The following is a 26,772-nucleotide window of genomic DNA, read 5'->3' on the forward strand; positions in this document are numbered from 1 at the left end:
TCTCTGTCTAACACTGCCACCCCCAGTCCTTCCTTCGGTTAACATGACTTCTTGTCACCACCCTTTACTGTTTTGACTGGCCTTCTTTGTATGCATTGGGATGACAAATTATCTCAGTTGTGTTTTAATTGACAAATAATGTTGTGGGGAAAGTTTTCTATGAGTACTGTAGATTAGATTAAGCTTTTTCATTTAATGAACATTGTACTGATGGAAACTAGATTGCTTACTTAAAGCTCAGAAATTCATTTCTCCATGAATTATTTTATTTTCTCCATTGTCTTTTGCTATTTTGAAGATATAAACAATGTTCCCTTCTACTAGAAAAATATGTTTGCAAGGAAAATCACATATTTGAAAATTGAGGATACTGTTTCCTGTCATCAGATTGAACAACAATTGATATAGTCTAATATAAGGCTAATTGAGAAATGCTGAAAATATAGTTTATTAAAAACAGAGGATGCCTTTGTAAGTCATCAGAATATATTTTTCATTTTGTTAGCACATGGCATGAGGCAAGCCAATTAGATTTTGGAGGAACAAACTTTTCATTTCTTTCCCATGCATATCACGTATTATTTCAAAGTATTCAAAATATACTTTCTCCAAGGATAAAATTTACTTACAAAGAAGAAGCGTAGCTAAATGGATTTACTTAAAGCTGCTATATTGTGGGGCTATTGGGAGTAAATAATAGCAAGAAAAAGTAATGCAGGATTTCATGAGCGAAAGGATGGATCCAGGTGAGGCAGAAGATTCTTTCCTTAACCAAAGGAGTAATTGGCAAATCCCCAACCAAGAATTCATTAGGATGTATGCTTGAGGATATACTTAGCTATAAATTTTACAGAGAGCATGGTTTCTTTACATGTTGGCTTTATCCGGGATTCTGGAAGAAGGAAACCAAATTTTCCTTTATCACGTAGCTCAAAGGCAAATGTATGTTTGATGCCCAGGTCATAAGCCCAGTCTAAAGAAGAACCTGATGTAGGGTCTGCAAAACAAAATCAGTACATATTTCATTTAAGGTGTTGGAAAAACCTTGCTGTTTGAAGTTACAGTCCTACCAGTCCCCATAGCCATTCTGAGTTCTGTATGAGGTGCTGGACTCCCTCTCCTCAGCAGGGCCTCCAGCACTCTGTCTGACTCCATCTGGAGAGTGCTTTTAGACATAGATGCCCCTATCCACATTTGATATATGGCCCTTAACACAGCTTCCTGCTAGCTCTCCCCTCCCTGTGCCTATAGGATAATTGGGTACTGTGCTCCTGTTTGTGATAGGAGTATGTTGTCTAATACAAAACAAGCATTCTTAAAGTGCCTGGTTCCAACCAATTATGAATGCCTATCCTGGAAGGCCCTATCTACTGCCCAAAGGCTATAGAGCCTTCATTCTCCCTGATAAAAGTTGAATGATGTCCTGAAGTGGTTTCCTGGAGTGTTCAATCTCAGTTGTGCTTATGGCCTTCCAGGCTCTGTGTCTTGTCCTCTGCCCCTCCTGCCGTGGTGGGTTGGTGGCCAACAACCCCACAGGGAAGAGAAGAACCACAAAAGGCAAGTACTGAGGGATTAAAAAAAAAAGACATGGAAATTGCTGCTGAGAAGATGGGGGAGATGCTCAGTGGGTAAGGTGCTTATAGTGCAAACATGAAGTCCTGGGCTTGGATTCTTAGCACCTATAAAAAAGCCAGATAAGGTGGTTCATGCCTGTATTGTCAGTGTTGAGAGGATCTACAGAGCTGGTTGACCATCCCATCTAGCCAAATGGTGAGTTTCAGGTTCAGTGAGTGACCTTGTCTTAAAAAAAAAAAAAGTGACTAATCAGGGCCCAGAAAGGCTGGTGGAGACTAAAGCACTAAACAAGAACCATGAATGGATTGGAGCTTAGGATGCAGCCTTCATGTGGGTCCTCTAGTAAGGGGAGTGAGAGCTGTCTCTGACATGGACTCTGTTGCCTTGTTTTGATCTTTGGGGACTCCCTTGCCAGGCCACAGGTTGTGTTCAGTCCTGATGCCCTGATATGTCTTGATGAGTTGGGATCAGAGGGTGGGTGGGGCTCCTCTTTTCTGAGGAATAGGGGATGAGGTGGGACTGGATGGAGAAGATGCATGGGACTATGACTGGGATGTAAAGTGAATAAATTAATAAAAAGCCCTTTAAATAAATAAATAAATAAATAAGATATAGAACAATAGAAGCCAATGTTGGCCTCTGGCCTACAGGCACATGTGCACACGCGCATGCACACACACACACACACACACACACACACACACAGAGAGAGAGAGAGAGAGAGAGAGAGAGAGAGAGAGAGAGAGAGAGAGGGAGAGGAGAGGTGAGAGACAGAGGGAGAGACAGAGACACAGAGACACAGAGACTTAAAATTGCATGTGTAGCCAGGCGTGATGTGCATGCCTTTATCTAAGCACTTGGGAGGCAGAGGCTGGTGGATTTCTGTGAGTTCAAGGCCAGCCTGGTCTACAAAGTATTTCTAGGAGAGCCAGAGCTCTTACACAGAGAAATCCTGTCTTGAAAAATGTGAAAAATAATTGCATGTGTAAAATTAGTAATAAAAATAATTATATGTGTAGTTAATTACAGTAATGACAAATGGTGTAAATGATACAGAATGCATTTGTAATCTACCATATATTTTAAATATGTACTTTATTTAAATTTATTAGTTTTTTCTTCTTTTTATTACATTTCAAAATTAGCATAGTAAGGGACTTCATTATGACATTTTAATACATATCTGTCCTTTTTCTTATTCATCTCTTTCTATTGTCATCCACTATTGCCTCTTGCTCTTCTCTAGTGAGCCTGTTCTTTCATTCAGACTGTCATTCCATATGATTTAATGTCACATGAATTATTTTCTTTAAGTTATCTATATTAAAGATGTATTTAACACTCTAATACAAATTTTATATCAATTTTGTGAAGCTTTATTAAAGATGTAATTATTTGGTAAAACAAATGATTAAAGAAATAAACATATATAGAGAAGTTTCTCTGTGTGTGTATGTATATATCTATAGTGTGTGAGCATACATGCTAAATATGTAGGAGATTATACATAATATATAATATAGTATAAACACATATTTATGTTTCCTTTATGTAACAGAATAGTATTTTTGTATGTAAACTCATTGATATTTAAGGACACACTTAACTGATAGTAATATCTTAAGCTTGAAAATAAAGAATTTAAAGCATTTCTGAAGAAAAAAAGGAATATTTGGGTAGGAAGAGATACAGTTCAATTATTCAGGGGCTACTTATGAAAGCTCTAATACGTTCAATGTACTTTACAAGAGCTGAGTATGGTAATAGGCCCATCTAATCCCAGTAGTACAGAGGCTTAAAGAGAGCATAGTCTGAGGCCAGTATAAGCTACACGGTAGGAGCTTGTCTTAAACAGAAAAACAAACAAAATGAAATAAAACAACACAAAAACCAAACTACCTAACCAACCAACCAAACCTCAAACTAACAGATTTATTTGGTCTGAGAGAGCAGGCAAGACAAAGTTTCAAAGATGAGTTGTGGTTTAAGAAACTTGCAGTTTATAGGCGAGATGAACGTGAAAAATATTAGTGAGAGCACACTGTGAATACACAGAGAAGGTGCACCACTTGATAAGGATTTAAGTGAGAAAGAGCATTGTGCTTGGTGAGCAGGGTGATACCTCATGCTCACACTTGCTGGATACCATTTTCATGATGGAGACCCCATTACAGAACCAAAGAAAGAGAAATATTCAGGTAGTGGTAGAAGTAAGGCATTCTGGCAGGTAAATTCCAAGGATGGAAAAGTCAAGGGCATTTGATGGATCTGGGAGTTCTGTTTGAGCTGGAGTGAAATAAGTAGCAGTGAGTGTGGAACCTTGTAAACTAGAAATGTTCAGAGTTGTTGCTGTTGTTGCTGCTGGTTTTTTTTTTTTTTTAATTTTAAGAAGCAATAGGCACTTTTGTACTCTAAAGTACTTAATCTAATTAGAAAGCCTGTATGGCAACTGGCAGGCACTATGAAGTAAAAGTCAGGGCTGAGATAGAGGCAGCACATCAGGGTGGTCGATGACATGATTTGACAAAAATGATTAGAATTTCAATTAGGGTGGTGGGGAAAATCTGTGTTGTTAATAAAAAATGAGTTAAAGTAGGAAAATGAGAGGGCCAAAGAAGAGAAAGGAAGCCTTATCTGGCCTTATTAAGAAGGCATCCAGGAAGAAAGCTGGGGAAGTTGAATTATTGACAAAGCATTATGGGTATAGGTGATGCACATATGCTTAGGATTATTTCTGAGTTGGTGAACTGATCTACTTATATTGACTAATGTTTATTTCGTTTTGCTCTCAAATTTACTTTATTTGATATTTAACATAGCTTTTTCCTTCATTTTGATTAGTTTGTATATTTTTTATTTCAGCCTGTGTAATTAGATTAGAAATAAGTTTCTTATAGATAGCACATTGATAAATTTCAATGAGTTTTCTCAAGTCTTTATATACATTTTATGTTAGATGGAACATTTTGACTAATAATTATCAATTGCCATTAATTATTATATTATATAAAATATAAAACTACATATAAGTATATAACAACTATTATTATATAAAAGTATACAATGCTCTTGTGGTATACTCAGGTGATCAATTTAATTTCTTCTCAAGTCTCTGATGGGGTTGAAGACCAGATAGTTTAGTCTTACAGCTAAGCTTAGTTGTTTATGGGTTAAGATGTTTTTAGGTCTAGATAGATGTTTTAAGTTGATAATGATGAGATATGATAGATATTGCTTTACATTCAGAATTTTAGACACACCACGATAGAAAAGATGTTTCTTCAAGGCTGCCAAATACAAATAGTCAAAACACTAAGAATGTAAAATTTATATAATTCCTGATTGTTTCATGGTTCTTCTTGCTGTAGTAGTTTTGTACATATGTGTAATAATGCGAGTTTATATGTAAAAAGTATTTAATAGGGCTGGAGAGATGGCTCAGAGGTTAAGAGCACTGGTTGCTCTTCCAGAGGTCCTGAGTTCAATTCCCAGCAGCCACATGGTGACTCACAACCATCTGAAATGGAATTTGATTGCCTCCTCCAGTGTGCATGAAACAGCACTCATAAGCATAAAATAAATCTTTAAAAAATATTTACTAAAAAATATCAAAAAATTATAAAATATTCTTTTGGTAATAATTTAAAGGAAGATCTGCAGGTAATAAGGTCTCTGTCTTCTGGGTCAATTTCCCCTTTTGCTTATGGTTAGAACTGAAGCTTGCTAATTCTTTCATTTCAGTATCTGAAATTACATTTTAAAAAATTGCCATAGTTTCAAATGGAAAATAGTAAAAAACGTGTTTTTGCATAAGTTTGGGCATACTTTTCAATGAAGAAGTTTATAGGAATCAATTCTACCTTGTTCCATGTCCTGTCTGCATTGTGGTGTTAGAGGCTTTGAGCTGACTAAATTATGTGCACATAATGTTAGCATTTGGGTGATCTGCTGAAGAAAAACCCCCAAGGCAGTATACAAAAACAAAGAGTGTTTTCTTGATGTCCTCCGTGCCCTTTGGCTCTTGCACTCTTCTCGCCTCCTTTTCTTCAGGGTTTCTTGGGTCCTGAGGGGAGGGGTTTGATGGGGACATCCTGATAATTGTAACTATTGGCATAAGAGAGGAAATGATCTGTATCCACGCAGTCCAGTCTTTGGCAAAAATCAAATGATGTCCTTGAAACTAGAAAAGCTTGGATAGTCACAAAAGCCAAATAAAGAAAGCAATGTGCACAACAGTGAGGGCCTTGGCTTTGTTATAACACTGACTTTGTCATCTTCTGCTGTTACTTGTAACTGGTAGGTAATATTTGCTCACTTTTTGTGAGGATTAATTTAGATTATGAGAGTCAAATGCTAAGCCAAAGTGACCAGCTTGTGAGTCAATGACCAACTACAGATATGTTCAGAACACAGTCTGAGACTTGGCAAATTACATTCTCCTGTTTTTGAGAATAAGGGTTTATATATGAACATAACCGTGCTCATTTTTAATTTATCATCTGTGGCTGCTTTTGAATTATAATGCCCCAGTTAAATAGTCACAATAGAGGCCGTTTTGACATTAAAGTCTAAACAAATAACTGACCTTGTAAAATGTTTTCTGATTCCCGTTTAAGAAATAAGAGATAAGAAAGTCAATCTAAGTAAAATTTAAGTAAAAAAATCAATCAAGGGTGAAAGTCTATTATATACTAAAAAATTAGAAATGGTGGTGAGAATATAAACAAAAGAAGCAAACTTAAATCTTATCATCTTTCCTATACTACCATATATATTCATTTGCCTATAACAGGAAGAACAGATCAAAGAGATGAAAGAATATGAGTCCATGCCTAAAATGACCATAACACATCACACACCTAGATTATAGTGGAAAGACACTACTAGAATAGAGAAAAGCTTAAAGAAGAGAAAATTCAATTTATATTAAATAGATGAAACTAGATGTGGCCCTGCCCCAACTAATTCCTGTTAGTTCTGCTGTAGATGAAACACTGGTGTTGGAGAACAGGGAGATAAATGAATTAAGCTATAAACTTCTGTTGATTTAATAATTTATTTTAATTTTATAGCCTTGTTAAAGGTCGCTTTTATTTGTTTTAAAAAGCCAAAACACTAAGAATGTAACATTTATATAATTCCTGATTTTGTCATGGTTCTTCTTGCTATAGGTAATCTATTGTATATATGTGTAGTAATATAAATGTATATGTAAAAAAAAAATGAAAAAAACTTTCCTATCTTGGGAGATACCCTATATCCTTTAGTATTTAATGCAAAATCCTCTGTAAGAGTTGGTCTTTATAATCTACATGATATTATATATATGTATATATATGTACATATATATATACATATATATATTAGTATTCACATAAGATTTAAGGAAATGGTCACAGTAAATGACAGGAAAAACTTACATATTGTTGATGCTATGGAGCCGTAGATGTAATGGGTTTCATATCTGGTTGAGAGAACATCAGTGGCAATCCTTGCAACCTTGAGCTGGACAGGAAAATGTGAGGTGATTACAGAATGCTATATGAATATAATACATTCATTATAAGTTAAAATCAATTTTACTGGTTATTTAGCATTTGAAGATCAAATAAGATAAGTGGCTAGGTAAAAAAAAAAACTGTTAAAGTACAATCAATCAATCATATGAATTATGTTGTGTTCTGTCTATGTATCTCTCTGTATCCTTGCTTTCTCAAAAAGTTTGAAGATTTATTTATTTATTTATTTATTTATTTATTTATTTATTTATTTCTGTATATGAATATTTGAATGTCTTGCCTGCGTGGATGTATAAGCACCATATGGTTGCTTAGTGCTCATGGATGCCAGAAGGAGGCAACAAATTTCCTGGAACTGAAATTACAAATGGTTGTGATCTGTCATGTGGGTGCTGAGAAACTTCAGTCATCTGCAAGAACAAGTGCTCTACATGGCTAAGCCATCTTTCCAGACTGGTCTGTCTTTTTTATCAGACTCTTTTTGGGTTCTTATTTTTGACCGTTTTCTCCCATCCTTTTTCTGTAATAGGTGTATTACTGATAGAGAACTTTCTCTACTTGTGATAAGAGAAGAAAGGTGCTTGATTCATTATTGTTTTAATCTTCATTGATTGTGCAGATGTGTGTATGTGTGTATGTGTGTGTGTGTGTGTGTGTGTGTGTGTGTTTGTGTGTGAGCACACTACTTAGGATTTAACATAGGACACTGCATGTTAGCCAAACACTAAACTACATGTCCAGTTTTATTTTTTCATCTTTAAAATGGTTCTGTTATATTAGAGTTTCTTTTCTGGGGTGGCCTTTAGCATATTTAATCAATTGTTTGTGATAGGACAGTAGTTGTTGGAGTGAACATTAATTAATTTATCCTCTAATATATTTGTATTCTGAATGAATATTTTTCCATTGCTATGGATAAATTTATATAATTAAGAAATGTTTTTATTTAACATATAAAACTCTCAACTTACACAGAAAGGCTTGTTCTGCGTACCATCCTTCCTAACAGTGTGCAACTGTCTTCTTTTATCTGTACAAATTATTCAATTCATGGTTCAGGTTCTTAGCTAGATTGGATCATAAGCAAAACTGTGGTCACATAATTTCCTTTATGTATATATGTGGCTGAAATTAATGGCTGCTTAAAATCTTGGATTTAGTTAACATTAAATGTTACTGTGATGAATATAATTGAGTGATGTTAAGATAAAAAATATGACCCATTTTTTTATAAGTTGATTTTGGAAGCATCTGAGTCACCTTTTCCCCCTAGTATCTAAAATGTAATACCTTCATGTGATGACAAAATTGTAATTCTAGGATTTGGGAAGCTGAGATAGGGACAATAGTGAGTTTGAAGTTAGACTGGGTCACACAGTGAGTTCAAGAGTAGCCTGAATTACAGAGTAAGACCCTGTTTTTTCTAAACAAACAAACAAACAAAAACTTGAAACCATTTTTAGCATAACTCAAAGTTAAACAACAACAACAACAACCACAACAGACTGAAAGTCAATGGTGTTGTCAATGTACACACCATAGATTTTTATTTTTTAACATACCAGGTCTTGGTAGTTGGGTGGCAGTTTGGATGTGTAGCCATAAGGTAATAATAGCAGCTGAGAGTAGGAATGGAAGGTGATATAAGCCTTTATTGAGTTCAGATGGCTTCGAATGAAGTTAGTGACAGCTTTGGTCTCTTTCTCAGACTCCGGTGCAGGGCCTCTGTAGACATCCGAGCATGGCTTGTTGGTGTTTGGAGAAGCTACAGAAGAAATGTGTATTATATCATAATGTGCTGTCGACTAGCACCTCCCTGCCTCTTGTGATGTGCATCTCCTTTTGCAGAGCCACTAGCGGCTTTGTGCACACATTTCTCAGACTGACTGTGGAAGTATTCTTAGCCTTATTTACCCTCCCTTTCCTGGTCATAGTAAAGCAGATCACAACCATCCCAAGTCTTAGAACCAGATCCATCCCAGTTCCCATTCAGCCCTGGCTCTGACTCTTGGAAAACTGCTATAAACCCCCTGTCTTGAGCCTGAGTTTCTTCAGTTTCTCTCAGGAGGATTCTCCTGATTAGGGTTAGCTGTGCTATTTCAACATTAACTGTGGTAGAATAGAGTTACAAGGTATGACTGTTTTAAAACCAAATTGGGCAGAGAAGAAATGCACAAATTGAGGAAGAAGTATGAACATTATATTCCTATTAAAGTTTTTACTGCCCCCCTTCCCAAATGTTTCTTTGTTAAGCATCTGAAGAATTATTACTTGTATATTGGTTGTAACCACTGGTATTTCTTACTTCTATCAGATGAGGAAAAGGAAGGATACAAGATCACCCCAGATTACCTGACTTTGGTATATATGTTTTTTTTCTTTTTTAATATCCTATAAGAGGTGGCTCAATAGATACATATCATCTTTCCCCCACTTCCTCCCACAGAAACCCTTCATAACGTTCCTAGAGTATAGGGGATTATGTTCCATCTAACAGATAAGGAAGTTAGAACTCACTCAGGGGCTCTCTATTTCTGCTGAAATAAGTAGGTGTTTTTTTTTTTTTTATTCAAGGTCTAAATGAAAAGCCATTTACTTTCTCTTTTGTTTGTTTGTTTGTTTGTTTGTTTGTTTGAGACAGGGTTTTCTCTGTGTGCCTCAGGTGTCCTGGACTCACTTTGTAGACCAGGCTGACCTTGAACTCACAGAGACCACTTGTCTCCGCCTCCCTGAGTACTAGGAGCAAAGCCATTTTCTTGACACCAAATCTGCAACTCACAGTCCCAAGAGACATCAAAGTTTCTGTTGAGGTCAGTGCCAATACAGGTGGAATTTTGATTCTTGGAGCGGTTTTTTCTCCACATTCGGTTCTGCCAGAAGGGACAACAGAGTGTGTGGACATCGTCAATTGCACTTTTCATTATTACCACCTCCGATTCTCTCTATAGGTGTCTTCAAGGTTACTTGAAATCTCTATATAGTCAACTTAAGCTCCCTTTTTAAAAAGAAAAGTTTTTTCTTATAATTTCTAATACTTTTAGGTACATAATTTTTAACCTTAATGTTTTAAGTAGTGATGAAAAATTTCAATAAGTTTAAAAATGGGTGATTAGTTTTCTGTATTAAAAAATGAGTTACATTCCTCAAAAAGCAGTAAAATGTTCATACAATCAGAACACCATACAATCAGAACATCACAATTGATCAGTGGGCAGAACATAAGAAATGTGGGCATGAAGTCCAGTCCCCAACTGAGGAGCTACTGACATTTGGTTGCTCCTGGGAGAGGGAGAATATTTTTTTTCTTGTTTAATGGAGTGATATTGCGTATATCAAGCCCTGTGATCATCAATAGTCGCCTAACAGAAAGTGGACTTCATTTTTTTTTTGTCCTTAAGAGAGAGAGAAAACATGAAATTGGGTGAGTAGGGAGGTGGGGGTGGATCAGGGAATTTGTGAAAAGGGAATGAATAAGACCAAGATATACTGTATAAAATTCTCAAAGATTAAATAAAAACATTATTTTTCAAAATTAAAAATACATTTCTCTGAATTGGAATCAAATAGTTATGCAAACATTAAAACTAATAAGTAACAATAAATGTGCATTAAATACACTGACTAATATATTACTTAAGTGCAGCAGCAGTATATAGAGTGGTACCTGTTTCCATGACCAAATATACCCATCTACATTGAATACAGGCAGAATATAAAAATTCATCCGGTCCAAAAGTTTGGTCATGATTTTGTTTTTTCCATAACTCTTGGCTGCCTAGAGGAGACAGGAAGTTCGGTTAGTATGCAGAAATCTAGGTGCTATTCATCATAGCTGCCACTCTTTGAGTTGTTTTCCAAAGTTAAGTGACTTTAAACCTTTTCAAAGGTACACATAAATAAATGGCTCATACGTATTACGGGGGAAAACACTTATTGAATTCAGGGCATGAACTGAAATGAACATTACTTAAAGGTTCATTGAATTATCAAGACTTAAATCTGCCAGATGTATAACAAGATCCATAGAAGAAATAGAGCAAAGTGCAGATTAATAGTGCCAGGCACCTGATGGGCTCATTCTCTCATGTTCCTTTTAAGTAAATAAAAATCAAGTCTGTGAGCTCAGGGAGATAGGAGCACTGGAGAGGGTACATGGCATTTATCAATGGATTGAAGAAAAAAAACTTTTAGTGCTGAATATTAAATATGTACTCTACTACATGTGTATGTGTGTGCAGGTTTACCTATGTGCACCTGTGAGTGAGGGCCAGAGGGAGACAGAGGGTTCAGGTGATTTCCTTAATTTCTCTTTATTCCCACTGAATATGAGCCTTGAGAATTTGGCTAGAGTCACTGCCATCAGGATTCAGAGGTCCTTTGTCTCTACCCCTCCTCAGTCCCCTACTAGTGCTAGGATTACAGACATGTGCTTTGCCTAGCATTTTTACATAGACGCAGAGGGTTGGATTCAGGTCCCTTGTCTGTACAGGTAGCCCTTTACTGACTCAGTCACCTCTCTGGCCTCAGAAAATTAGTAAAAGTTTCTGGCAGTGGTATATGTTTCCTAGCAGTCACAAAATACTGGGTTCCCTTGCCAGTAATCATGATAAAATAAAAAAATTTAAACATCACAAATTTAGAGGTTGGCCTGTCAGTGTTTTTATTTTCTGTAAATTCCTTGAATTATCTGAGCTTTCCGTGGCTATCTCTGCCAAGACAGGGTAGGCAGGTCCTCAATAGTTTCTACCTCGCAAATATATTTTCAGATATATTGGGCCAGAAACGTTGAAGATAATACTCCAACGTTATAAAGAGTATAGGGTGACTGTCAGGTAGTAAACTGTCTCAGTTACTTTTTCATTTTGGAAGCTGCTAACCTGCACTCCAGCTTCACTCAGGTACATAAGTTTTATCCCTTCTCAAGTCTCTGATGGGTTTGAAGACCAGATGTTTATTCTTTCAATTAAGCTTAGTAGGTTGAAGGTTAAGATGGTTTTAGACCAAGATAGGTATTTTAAGTTAATAGAGATGAGATATGATAGCTATTAATCTCCATTCAGAAATCTGGGCTCAACAAGATAGGAAAGATGTTTGCTTCAAGTTTGCCAAATACAAATAGCCATATCACTATGAATGTAACATTTATATAATTCCTGATTGTCTTGTGGTCTTCCTGCTGTATGTAGTTTATTTTACTCATGTATAATAATATAAATGTATATGTTAAAAGAAACATAATAAACTTTTTCTTGGAAAAATATTTCAAAACCAAACCAAAGCAAACTCCTTCCTCATTCTTGGAAAAATTCTCCTAGGAATACCTGTGTTAAATAAAAAATGTGTGTGTATGATTTGGGGGTAGGGGGAAGGATGGAAAGAGGGAGGGAAGGAGAGAAGGAGAGAAGGAGAGAGAGAGAAAGAGAGAGAGAGAGAGAGAGAGAGAGAGAGAGAGAGAGAGAAAAGAAGAAGAAGAAGAAGAAGAAGGAGGAGGAGGAGGAGGAGGAGGAGGGAGGGAGGGAGAGAGAGAGAGAGAGAGAGAGAGAGAGAGAGAGAGAGAGAGAGAGAGAGAGAGAGTCTCACTATGCAGACCAGAATGGCCTCAATCCAGTCTGCCTGCCCCAGCTGTCCCAGTGATGTGATTACAGGTATATAGAAGACTTCTTCTGTCATAATGTTTATTGCTCCTTTGTAGGTTAAGGTGAGTTTTTGGCCTTTAGTTGGGAAGGGGAAATAACCAAAGCTATAAGTCAATACTCTGCAGCATCTTTCCTAGTGAACATATCTGTGGCCCAACAACCATTGCTGTGGGTGTTCAAAAAGTCTAAGTGACAGAATTGTAGAGAAAATTAAAGATAGATGGGTCAGAATAAATTAGCAATAGATATTCAGAAACATGTGAACCAGATATATTTTTATAAAACAAGTTTATTTCTCAGTTGAAAGGAAATTAAATAGGAAAATTCCAAGTTCATGCATGACCAATGAAATATGTAAAGCAAAATTATATACATTTATTTTCTGAGCTTTTTAAAGAAAATTAAACTTGCAGGCTATAACACAAAAGGGACATCAGATTTTTACCTATTTAGCTTCCGGATAAAAGTCAGTTGCTTTCACTACCATAACCTCTCAGGTGGAGGGAGTTTAAGGAGTTTGAAGGAAGATGTAATTTCTATAAAAACTTCAGAAATGAATAAAATCAGGAGAATGAGTTTTATGTGAATGAGTCTTATACCAAGATGAGACTTGATAGACTATGACCATATGGTGGGGGATGTCCCCTTCTGTTACAGACCTAGGGGAGGAGAATAGGATGAAAGAGGGAGGGAGGGAGGAACAGGAAGATACAAGTGAAGGGATAACAATTGAGATGTAACCTGAATAAATTAGTAAAAGAATGAATACAACTTCTCTAATTAGGTGAAATGCCACACATTTAGAAAGGATGTTGCCAATCAGTAAAGAACTGGAAACTACTCACAGAGATGTTGATTGTGATAAGTTCACTTACCTGATAGACGAACCACTGACAGAAAGCTGGGGAGATCCATTCGCGGGCATGAATGCCACAGTCCATAAAGATAGCCTTTCTTTCTCCATCTTTTTTCCCAATCTATTAAAATAAGGATTACTTTGCACTAGCCCAAATATTAGTCCCTTGTCATTCAATAGTTCATTTTCTCAAACAACGATTTTCCTTGTCTGTTGTTGAACATGGACCAGGGAAGATTGTGGCAGCTATCCAGTCTGTTCATAATTCTTCTGATGAAGGATATTAAATTGCCTCCAAGTTTCAGAGCTGCTTTTAGGTTTGTTTTTTGTCTAGTATTGTTTTTTAACCAAAACCAAATGAAGAACAACACAGTCTGGGGCTGGGGAGATAGCTCAGCAGTTAAAGTATTTGCTGCTCTTGCAGAGGGCCTGAGTTCTATTCCCAGCACTTACATTAGTGGCTCACAACTGCCTGGAACTCCATCTCCAGGGCAACTGATTCCTCCTTTTACCTCCTTCGGTACTCATGTGTACATATTCACATGCAGACGTACATATAAATACATCCTTAATAGATACAATACATCTCCAAAACCACAATCTAGTCATTGAGAAGGCTCAGTGGACAAAGGCATGTATTGCTCAGTTATTAAGACCCACATGATAGAAGGCGAGAATGGACTCCTCAAGTTGTCCTCTGACATCCACATGTGCCATACCATGCATGTACACACAGACACACACACACACACACACACACACACACACACACACACACAGAGAGAGAGAGAGAGAGAGAGAGAGAGAGAGAGAGAGAGAGAGAGAGAGAGAGAGAGAGAGAGAGTAATAAAAATGGAAAGCCCACAGCCTGTTCTTGGGCAGGATGCCATACGCATACCTCTAATCCCAGCAGTTATGAGTTTCAGGGCAGCCTGGGCTGTGTAGCAAACTAAAATCTGTCCAAGTTCCTTCGAAAATAAAATAGCAACCTCACTGTAAATTGCCTTTTTTATGCTGTTGTTAGTGTTCTGTGTTGAAATAAGGACTGTAAAGATAACTTCTAAACTGGAAGTGTTTAGCCTGGAGTAAGACCTGGCGCTGTATGTAGAGTAGGGTGCGGGACCAGCACTTGCAATTGCTTTTCTATTAAGTGGAGCTCAGATTTGGTTGGGATGGTTGGGGACATCTAGTGAATGGAGATATAGGATGTGATTGCCTTCCCACTTATTAAGGAGCTACGCAGGGAGCAGAGTCTTTGCGATTGTGTCGTCTCGCAGTAGTTGAAGGGTGGTCCCTCTTTGACCCTGGCTCTTACACTTCAATTGCTGTTCTGGTGGCATGCATGTGTGATATTTAACTTTCCCATCATGACATGCATTCATCCATTTCATGCCATTTTAAAAGAGTTGGAAAAAGTGTGTAGACAAGGACTGCAGACTGCATTGTAACACAGCCCCTCTGTGAAATAGGGTTGCTGATTATGCAATCTCTAGCAGGTACTTTATTTTTACATTGCATAGAAGATTGATATCATTTATAATGTTGAATTGACATCCAGAGGTTAAATATTCCAAAAGTAACATGTTTTCCAATGCCAAATTTAGTTCACCTGCCACAAGGTGAGTTTTAAATCCATGCTTTAAAATAACAAACTAATTAATGGTTCTTCAATTATTTTTACCTTGAGTACATATAGTGGATTATCTTCAGCAGTTGATCCAATTTTAATTCTGGAAATCATTTCAGGATATTTCCCTACCATTTTTTCAGTCCAAGAGACAATCTTAAGAACAAAATCAAATTTGAACAATTAAAATAAAGGAAAATTGCATAACAACCCAGGGAGAAAGCCATTTAAGAAGACCATAATAGGCGTTGTACTTCATACCTTGTCCCAGTCGTTGTATTTTGCATAACTGTGCCTGCCTGCGAGTTCATCTTTCACATCAAACTGCTTCTCTATCTCTTCTTGTAGGTCATGTATCAGAATTCTGTTTGACAGAAAAATGATAAAACACATTTATCACAGGAACATTTTATCATAGAAGAGAGAACAATTTATCTTTCATTTGCAGGAATTTCCTCTCCTTTATCTAGAATAAAGCCCACTTCCTCATTGCTCTGTCCTAGGCATCTCCTTTGTACAAGCCATTGAGTGGCTTCTGATACCCCAACTATTTGAGCTGTGCTGACTTTCATGACAGTTCTGGACTCATCCTGCTATCCAGAACTTAAAACAACTTTGTCCAGAAGTAGAGATTATGGTAAATGTACATTATGCATAACATTTTGAAGAATTTATATGTAAAATATTGCACTAAAAGTCGTATGTTGTTTAAGTGACTAGATAATAGCATTTGAGATACATATAGTTAAATAAAATTAATTATATCTATTGCCTTTTTCCTTTACAAAGGAATACTAGCATATTTGAAATCATAGACTTGACTTATACTGTACATCATAATGCTCCTTTCCTTCCCCAATGCACACATATGCACAAATCTATAGAACAGATTTTTATTATTTTATCTTTTGAAATTTGGGGGAAAACATGAATAACAACAATGATGATAGTAAAACTAGGAAATCAGCACTTAGCACAAGCAAAATTATTTCTCCAAACTTTTATTAACAGTGAGTCACTTCATCTTCACAAGAGATTTTTAAACATCATTTTACTGAAAAAAACATGAAGCACATTGTAGTGAAATATCTTGTCTAATGACAGAGCTTGAATATGGCTAGGGTGCTTTTGAAAAGGTGAAAATAAAATGTCAGAAAAGGTTACTGGGATGGTGACACTGTTGGGGTCAAAGAGTTTATACCTCGACTTTTAATTTTCATCTTGAGCCAACCTATCTTACTATTTTAAGATCTTATAGATTGGAGACTGACTGGCTCCCTGAGGTCTGCCTGTGTTTAATTTTCAGCTCTGACCTCTTTCCCGAACTTTCCCCAGACACATCAAATTTCCTGCCCTTCATTTTTCTCTTGAACTCTGTTCTAAATTTATTTAATATGGGCCAGATTCTTCTTTATATATGTTATTAATCCTGTTACTATTATCACTATTTAGCTAAGAAAATTCTTGCTCAGAAAAATGACATAATTATAGTTCATAGTTGTTTAACAGTTATTTGTTTATTTCACGTGTGTTTGTGTGTGTGTGTGTGTGTGTGTGTGTGTGTGTGTGTGCGTGTATGTGCACATGGGTGTAGGTCAAGGGTAAGTCTCATTTGTCAGGTCTGTTCTCAACTTAGATAGTCAGACTCATCAGCAGTCTGACCTTACCAGTCTAACCATGTTACCAGCCATGCAGTTAAAACGCCTTTTTATTTGGAGTGGTGATCTAGAATCCAAAATGCTTTAGCTTTATTTCAAAAGTGCTATTTTTATTATGCACACAAATATTTTACTGTGTTTTTGTTGTTGTTTCTGGATTTATTTACTACCCAGGAACTTGAACATATTTTGAACTCATGTAGTAAGAAACTATGTTTATGTATGATAAAATTTAATGCTGGGTATAGTACCTTCGTATTCTTATTTTCAAAACATCTTTTGTTAGAATAATTGTATAAAATAAAATAATCACAAAAGTGATTTCTTGATAAAATTATTGATATTAAATTATGGTAAGTTTGAAAAGAATTATGTTAAAGTCAGATTAAGTTGTTTTTTTTGATACTTCAGCAAAATGTTATATATGTTTACTACCCTTTCATGTATTTTTAAACTAGTTTTATAAGTGGCATTTTCTCTAGTAAATTTTTTAACTGGTTACATTTATTTTGTTGACTTACCCATCTTTTTTGCTTTAAACTTTTATTTGACTTTTACTTTAAAATTTTAGCTATGTATTCAGTTTCCAATACAGTTATTTTCTTTGTAAGTAACTGTATTTTCTCTTTTTCTTTTCATTTTTATTTTTCTTTACTGTATTGGTTAAACTGTCAAAACAGAAAAATAATGGAACTGGAAGTGGGCATTTAAAAAAATTCTCTTGATGGAGAAATCTATCTCTCACAATTAAGTATGATGTTGAATGCCACTTGGGATTAATAGAGTAGGATCTACTTAAGTGATCTTTCTATTATTGCTTATGAAGGCAAAGCTACACTGACATCTATTACTCATTCCTAAATGTATTAACTAGTATGTTATAGCTGCAGGCAGTTTACAAGCTTGTTTTGCATACTGTTTGAAAATTTGCATTTAACCTAGAAGCAATAGATAGAATGAGTCACTGGAAAGTGACTTGCTTTAAAACAAGCCATATTAGGTGACAGAAAAGTAAACCTACCTGACAACATGACATAATGAGCACAGAGGCTCTTTGATACTGTACCACAGATTCCAACACATCTTGTAGCTCCTGTAGACTATGAGGACACCACTTTTATAGCACAGTATGAAAATCATAATTATAAACACAATCTTTTACTTAACACCAAACTAGCCAGTTTATTCTATTCTGAAACACACACACACACACACACACACACACACACACACACAGAGAGAGAGAGAGAGAGAGAGAGAGAGAGAGAGAGAGAGAGAGAGAGAGAGAGATTATGATATTGAAAATTTATGGAAATGCTCTCTGTCTCTGGATTATGCCACTTCCCGTTGAATCTATACAAAGTGTCCAGCTTTTGCTCATAAGATGACATTTTCCATTTGTTAGCAGCAAACCTTGAATTCAGGAAGATGTATCTGTTATTTAATGTGCTCTGTAATCACTTAGTAATCATCCATATTCATTTACTTAGCCATCTAATAAGGTAGCAGCAGCTTAAGTTTAAATGCTTTTGATTTTGAACCTCAGTTCTACTCTTGTTGCCAGATGTGACCCTGAACAGTTTAAGTATTTCTCTGACATTTATTTTCCTTCCTTTTCTAATGAGACCGAATATTTTGAATAAGATGAATTAATGGCTGCAAGATGTGCTTTACATTCCTTAGGCATTCAGATAGGTTCAGAAAAGCAAGATTGAATCTTACAGTTGACAACCACTGTGCAGAGTTAACACCCATTAACTGTATTTGATTATCTGTAGCCATGTGACTCAATGCCCCACCACCCTGCACACACACCAAATTTCTTATGATGAGTGGAAATGCTGCAGAGGTCCTCTACTTGATCTGCTTGGTTGCTTCTTGTGAGCTGGCTTACAGATATGGCTCTCATGCAGAAAACAAGTGTAGTCTACTCCTAATTATAATTTGTATAGCACATAAGTCCAAACACCATCTTTGATGTGGATTCTCATTAGCAGCACTGACAGAATTATTATTCATATCCTAGTTAACTCATTGTGTGATTAATATTTTTCTTATGAATTTTTGATTCCTGAGGATGTAGAAGTATAAGAACACTTTTGGAATCCTATGAGGCATGTTGAACTAAAATTCCCAGGAAGCCTGAGAAAGAAACTTTGAGGAGTTGCTACAGATATAGTTAGTTGCTACAGTTTCTAAAAAGAACACATAGCTTTCTTTTCCACTTGCATTAATAGAAGCAGGCTAATCAAAAAAAGGAACACATTGTGATCCCACAGGCTGGCTCACAATTCAAGACAATATTAATCAGTTAAAGAACCTTATATCAAAGAGATTTTTTAGACTTAACACTGGTCAATTTAGCTTTTATGATAACAATAACAAAAAAGAAAACTATGTAAGTGGAAATGCAACCTGCCCACAAATGCATGAGGGTACCGGACTACTGCAGATAGGGACTACATGTTAAGCCTAAGGCTGGGAGTTATGACCTAGGACCAGATATCATTTTTATGAGCCCCTCCATGAGCTAGAAGCAAGGTTTAGTAGAGGGAATCTGATTACTTCCTCTCAAATATTATTTCTTATATTCATTTACTTTGTTTGAAAAATATTTTAATCCTAAGTGTAGAAGAAATTATAATTGCCACTGGGGATTTAATAATACAAACAGGTGATGTTTATCAAGTCTCTATTTTGTATCAGGCACTCTGCTCAGAACTTTACCTGCATTTTATCATGTTAACATTGTGAGCAATGTAGCTGTATAGTACGATCACTCCATTTTATGGAGGAACTTAAATCTATTTCAAAATTGTCATGACCTAAAGCACTCGAGTTGGAACGTTGAACCTACAATGTGTTGGAACTATTACACAACAGTGCCTTCTTTTCTAGGGAGAGAGTTCTGAGTGTGGCTGCCAAGTAGGCCATAGTCTTCTTGGTCTTTGGAAATTTTGTTTTTCAGTGCCCTGTTCCATGGAAGTTTGTCTTTCAAAGTCTATGAACTCCCACTTGGTTCAAAGAAGTAGCCAGATGGACTTCAATTTCAAGGCTACTTTTAGAGAGTATCAAAGAAAGATGAAATAACTAGGGGCCAGCGTCTAACTGGAGAGAGAGAGAGAGAGAGAGAGAGAGAGAGAGAGAGAGAGAGAGAGAGAGAGAGAGAGAGAGAGAGACTGGTCTGAGCTCCCTTGGCACTCATGTTATAGCAGTGCTATGTTTTAAGTTTGTGTAAAGTTAGGCTTGGTGACTTCCTAATTGGGTTAACATGTGCCTTAAGTTCTAGATTTATGGTCATAGATTTATTAATGTCTGTGGCATGTCATAAGCTGAAAAATAAACTTTATGATATAGATTTGTTCTCTAGAGGGAGGGAAAATATTTGATAGTAGCCTTCGGTTCTCTGTTGCACTAAATGTGTTTGTGTGTGTGAGCTCATGTACACATGCATATGAATCACCTCTCCTTCTCCCGAGCTAATAGAAAGAACCAGTTGTATAGATAAAACCAGTCTCTCCTCATGGAAACCATGTAAAGTAGCTTCTTTATTGCCCAATTTTAAATAGTGTTAAATACCTGACTTGGATGAGTCTAAATTCAGGCAGCTTTGCTTCAGAACCTCTGCACTCCCCTTATCTACAACACTATTCTGTTTTTTGTTTGTTCATTTTCATTTTTTGTTTTGTTTTTGCCATGATCCATACCTTGTCAGTTATTACAGCCAAGCTCACAAGCCTGCTATATGCTTGAGCAAATAATATCTAGAAATGTCTTCAGAGCAGGAAGAAAAATGAATGGAATAGCACGTTAAGTAAATTATTAGCTTTATCTGATTGAGACAAGCTAGCTTCTATAATTTTAGTCAGTCTGGTGTCTTGAATCTAAGCAAACAGTTTTGTTGTTGTTGCTCTTAGAACTCTCTTCTGGGATGAGCTCAGCACGATGTGCAATTTAATATGCTGGGGTCAGGGAGGGGTGGGGTGGGAAGATGGGTTGGAGGTCTCCCTTTTTCTGAGGAGTAGGGAAGGGGGAATAGGGGAAAGGGAGGGAAGTGAATATTACTGGAATGTAAAGTGACTAACCAAAAGAAAAAGAACTCTTCTGTTATTAACTAATACCAAATAATGCACAAAATTTATATGTAAATAAAATTACATCATTGAATACAGAATTTTAAATGGTTTTTGTTTTTACAGATCACTTTCCATATTTATGTTTGTGAGGGAATTATGTAATTACATGGTTTCCCCATGTGTGTAGCTAAATTAAAATACTGTCGAGAAACTCTGTCATAGATAGATATACCTAATTTTAATAAATAGCTTAGCATTTTGCTTCTTGATGGAGGAAGCAAAAATTATTTGGGTCTACGATGAAATGACACTTGTGAGGATCTCATTCACATCTCTACAGTGTCAGGACATTTCAGATCAAAGAGGTCTGGAGGACCCAGGAAGGGGGAAAGACAGGTATTTGATTAAATGCACAGTGTCAGTCCTTTGCCTCTGTCTTCCAGTGATTCACTTCACCATCTACAGTGATGTCAAACATTGCACCTTTTGTTTTAATTTTTTTTTAATCCTGTTCAAGTGAGATTCTATAGATTTTGGCTGAGCACTACTATGTTTTAGCTTGGCCTGGGTACTTTGTAAAAACTAATTAAGGCTAGGAATTGATATAAGGTCTTTATTAATTATGTAAATTGAAGGGTGTAGTCACTGGAACACAAATCCCAAGTGAGAAGCCTAGTCATGAAGTGAATTTATGTGGAGGGTATGAGGTCCTTGTCCTCACAGATAGCACCAGAGAAACAAGAATGCTAAGCTCACAGGCTTTTCTATTTAACAGAAGGGATTTAACTGCCCAGAAAGCTGGGATTGGATGTAGTTAATAATCTGGTGATCATTTGCTTTCTATAGAGCCTCATGCAAATTCCCCAGACTGCTTGATGAGCATTGTTTCTCAATCAGTAGAACCCATTATCATGAAAGAGGTCCCATGAACTTTGCAAAAGAATCTACTATTATGTTTATTCCAGGCCCTTCCTCCATAGACCCTTAATCTGAGCATTCTTTTTCAGTCAATAGAACGTATTTTTTATGGAAGATGTCACAGGTACTTTGCAAAGGAGTTTTAATGTAGTCATACCTTAACCTTTATTGCAGCACTTGTCATGAGGGGAATGTTTCTTTTAAAGTTGAACTATCTTTAAATATGTCAAAAATAAACTGCTCAGAGTCAGACTCTACAAATGTGAATCCAAACCAGATAACTAAATCTTGTTAAACTGGATTTCCTTGTTGCCTCGTGGAACATTTCTCTGCCAGCCACAGTGTCTGCAGGAAAACCCCCTCGCCAAGTCTAGAGACCTAGTGACCAGTATTACTTAGGGTGGAATTCCAGAATTCACAGAGAAATACATGGGAGGAACCAGAAAGTATTAAAAGCTGGGTTAGAGACAACTATGGCCAAATCAATTATTAAATAACCCTCTTCACATTGAGTATGAATGCTGGGCATTACCCATAGCTCATGAACCCTGGGTTTGCTTAGGCTGTCACACTGGTTCACATCTGCGCTCTCTGCTTATGAAGCTTGAATATGTAGGTTACATTTGCAGATCAGAGCAAATGCAAAATAGAGAGTAAACTGCCAATAACCCAATTGCTTATACAAACACATTCTAATAGTCTGAAAGAAACTGAATTGTATCTTGTTTAGATAGCAGGCCCAATTTAAAAATAATTCCATTGTATGGATGGAACAGAAAAATATTTTACTGAATGAAGTAATCCAGACTCAAGAAGACAAATACCAAATGCCATATGTTCCTATTGGTGGAACCCTCTTGGTCAGGGGTCCAAGGCATGCTCCCCCTTCAAAAAAATTCCAATATAGGCTATTATCATTGCCCTTGATTCCTTTCTAGAACTTGAAGATAAGACTCTATTGTTGAAGTCATTATACATTTTAGACACATGACTTGGAGAAATTGAGATGAAATTGACCTGGAAACCTTATGCAGGCTGCCATGGGAGGGCAACAATCACCAATCCTCCATGGTTGTAACCCTATGAACCCTAACAGTGGCAATCTGGCAAGGCAAGACAGTCCTAGTGGTTCAATAGTGACATTTTATCATAGTAGCATTTTATCTTTTTTCTTCCTTCTTTTCTTTTCTTTTCTTTTCTTTTCCTTTCTTACTGACTTACTATTCTTTGGAGGGTGGGTTGGGGTTTGATTCAAGGTCTCTCCCTGTAGTCCTGGCTTTTGTAGAATTAGCTATGTAGACTGGATTGTTTTTTAACTCGCAGAGATTCTCCTGCTTCTGCCTCCAGAGTGCTGGGATTGAAGGAATGTGGTTTGTTTATTTTTAGAGTAAACAATAGCTGTCTAGTTGGACACAAAGCCCAACTAGGAAGGAATTCATGTCTGGTACTATAGACCTAGTTACATAGATCTGGGGTTGGAGATTCTATGGTACTGGTTCTCAACTTTCTAATGCTGTGATCATTCAATACAGTTCCTTATGTAGTGACCCCAACCAAAAAACTGTTTTTTTTTCTTTGCTTCTTTATAACAGTAATTTTGCTACTGTTACAAATTATAATGCAAATATTTTTGGAGACAGAGGTTTGCTAACAGGGTTATAATGAAAGGTAGTGACTTTCAGACATAACAGGTTTGCTTACACAGATTTGTGTAGTAACCACATCAGTGAACGTGTCAACATGAATGGGACAAATTACATAAGACCCACCACTAGATGCAAATCCACAAGAAGCCCATAGCTGCTAAAGAAAGGATAATCAGTTTTCTTCAGGGATGAAGCCTGTGATACCTTATATAGTCCCATGTGGTCAGCTCTAAACATATGTGCGTACAGGCAACACTAAGTGGACTCAGTAAGTGTGTTTTTGTGTGTGCATCAGTAATAAGTATAGAAGATGAAGTCAGGGATTCAAGAAGATGTGGATAGAAGGACACAGGAAAAGTTGGAGGATGGACAGAGAGGGTTGGAAATGATGGAAATACAGTGTAGTATTTATATATGAAATCTATCTTCCAAAACCTCAAATATATTTTTATTAAAAATTTATAAAATTTCAAGTTTACAGAAACTCTGACTATGAAATGTAGATGAATATTTTCCCAGAACTTACTCATAGTGCATTTTATGTTGTTCCAAGGTAGACTGGATAGTATGAGATTCCTTCTCACTAACTCGGAAATCCACTGTCATATTAGCCGCAATATTGTGAGTAGCATCTGGGTACCAGAAGTCAAGCTACAGAGACAAGATCATTGTTAGCTGTGGCTGTTTGTTTGCTAAACACATACATATTTAAAATGCTGAGTGTGGCCATCCACACTTGTAACTTCAGAAATTTGAGGGACAAAAACATTAGGACTTTTGGGGCTTGCTGGTTGTTGGTTTCAGTGAGAAATCCATGTCATAGAGTGATAAAGACATTTGATGATTTCTTTTGGCCTTTGTTTTCATATGGATATCTATACGCTCCTCAGACACCCAAGGGCATGCACTGCTGCAAACAGAGATACCACACACACCCTGACAATATATTATGCACCATAACAGAATGTAAGGCTCTGTGTACATAATAAGATGAGAAAATGTGGGGGAAGAATTTCAAACTCAAAGAACTGTTTTGAACATTTGCTAAGTAAGCAGGCACAGAGGTGGATGCCACAGAAGGGTCTCATAGGGAAGTTGTAAGAGACAGTTTTCCATGTCCAACAAAGCTGTTTACAAGTATTTCCATTATGTTAGCCAACAGCAGAGGAAGGAGCAGGGTGTCCTAACAGAAAGAGCAAGGCAATTTCTTGCAGGAGATATTGCCCGATCTGACTCTTGTAGAAACAGGAAGACTTAGACAGAAACAAATAGAAAATAACATTCCTCATGAGAAAATGGATACAAGGTGGGAGAAATTGTGATGTCTGTGGATCTCCAGGGCCAGGAAACAAGAGAAGAGTGGCTGGGGACTAAAGAAGGTAGCCATGTGATAAATCACAGAGTTTTCTGGCTACATAAAAATCCACAATAAACGCTTTAATTATTTTTTTTTCACAGAAGCCTGTAATATCCATTGCTGTGCCTACTTAGTGGTGCTGCTGAAGAGGTGATCATCAGCTATATGTTACAGAGGTTGCCTAGTGAGCTTCTGTAACTCGCCTAAGGCCACAAAGCCAGTATAGAACTAGGATTTGAACCCTTAAATCTGGAGCTGAAGAATATGCTGTCCCCACAGATATTTTTCAAGTGTGGAAGCACAGTTGTCTGATTTTAAGATTGCAGTGAACACTTTACTTTGTGGGATGCAGGACTAAGCCTTGGACACTAGTGGGCTGAAGAAGGGACACTGGAATTGCCCCAGTAAGAGGCAGCGTAGACTTGAGATGATCCAGCAGCACAGAGGAGGAGAAAACTGTATGGGTGTAAAGGATACTTAGAAATTAAAATAGGCAGAACTTTTGACTGATTTGACAGCAGAGTGTGCCTAGAATGAAAGGGGGTTTTAGCTACTATCTTTTTACTTCAAGTTCTCTGTTTTAAAGGTGTTGCATTATAAATTGGCTGGCAAATATGAAAGAGGAAATAGATGATTGGGACAAAATGCTGTGTGTAAAAGAAAAGGCTGAACCAATGATAGAAAATGTTCTTTTCTGTTGGATTTTAAGATACTGTTTCACAGTTAAGAATCTCTTCCGAAAGTGTACTCACTCTTGGCAAGCTCACATCAGCCAGTATTTTACTCTCATCAGTTTGTACTTGAACAGAAGTCACCAGAAGAAATTGGAGTGTATGTGGGGGTATTAGGAGTACAGACAGGAGGGAAAGGGGAACAATGAAAAAGGTGTGTTTTACACATTTTCTTAGAAGCTGTTGCTTGTAAAACCATAAGAAAAAGCAGCGAACCATGGATACAAAACTAAGTGAGATGCTGACTACTGGCTGAGTTATCCCTGTGGTTCCTGTCACTTCACTTACTTGTCAGCATTTAGTATCCTTGCAGACACTGAGTATAACATAAAAAAGAATACCTCTTCGAGAATAGAAAAGAGAGATGTAACACCCCTCTGAATGCTTTACCTCAATTGTTTGGGTCAAGTCCTTCACTATTCTCAGTTGCTTTTCATCCTGGGGCTTCAAACGGAAGACCTTCTCCCTTCAGGTGGGCAAAAGACAAAAACCAAAGAAACAAAAACTCAGTGAATTGCAAAGACATATTTGTTAGTTCTCTTCTTACCCAGAGACTGGACAACAGGAAGGGAAATTTACCTGTCAAAGCGGACAGGGGCAATTGCAAGTGTGGAGGAGATGACACCCGCGAGCAAAAGGAACCTCATTGTTCTTCTTTGCTTGACCTGCGCCCTCTACTGGTTTTATACCGCAGCTTTTATCTATCAAGGAACAGCTGATTTCCTTTGGGTTCTTGAAGAATGAACTGTCCTCCCCCCTCATGTTTTTACAGTTGGAAGGGGGCAGGCATGTGTATATCCACCACCCCCTCTCTGTCTTCCTCTCTCTCCTTTTTTAATTTCTTTCTCTATTTTTTTTTTTTTTTGAGACAGGGTTTCTCTGTGTAACCTTGGCTGTCCTGGACTTGTTTTGTAGACCAGGCTTGCCTCAACCTCATAGCCATCTGCCTGCTTCTGCCTCCCTAGTGCTGGGATTACAGGCATGCACCACCACTCCCAGGTTCTCTCTACTTTCTTAATAATAGGAAATATACACTTCTCTGAAAAAGATTGAAAAGAAAATGACTTTCATGGATAGATTCCTCAAGGTAAAAGGATGGGTCAATTTATAGAGCTAGGACAGGAACTTAGTTCTCTTGTTCTAAAATACTAGCCTCCCAGTAAGCCTGAAATA

The 26,772-nt window shown here is 36.9% G+C and overlaps 1 protein-coding gene across 1 annotated transcript; it reads right to left on the reverse strand.

The window, feature by feature from the left end:
• Nucleotides 1-430: 430 nt before the first annotated feature.
• CPA3 (carboxypeptidase A3) lies at nucleotides 431-26,269 on the reverse strand. Its single transcript, XM_084769652.1, has 11 exons — nucleotides 26,179-26,269; nucleotides 25,990-26,065; nucleotides 24,038-24,162; nucleotides 15,475-15,577; nucleotides 15,268-15,369; nucleotides 13,606-13,707; nucleotides 10,759-10,869; nucleotides 9,874-9,964; nucleotides 8,657-8,859; nucleotides 6,996-7,080; nucleotides 431-997 (listed from the first exon to the last, which is right to left on the reverse strand). The coding sequence occupies exons 1-11, from the start codon at nucleotides 26,244-26,246 to the stop codon at nucleotides 810-812; spliced, it is 1,254 nt and encodes a 417-aa protein (XP_084625778.1). The 5' UTR covers nucleotides 26,247-26,269; the 3' UTR covers nucleotides 431-809.
• Between the last annotated feature and the right edge of the window lie 503 nt (nucleotides 26,270-26,772).

Source organism: Acomys minous (assembly GCF_964271855.1).
Source record: "Acomys minous genome assembly, chromosome: 19".
In the NCBI taxonomy this organism is placed as follows: Eukaryota; Metazoa; Chordata; class Mammalia; order Rodentia; family Muridae; genus Acomys; species Acomys minous.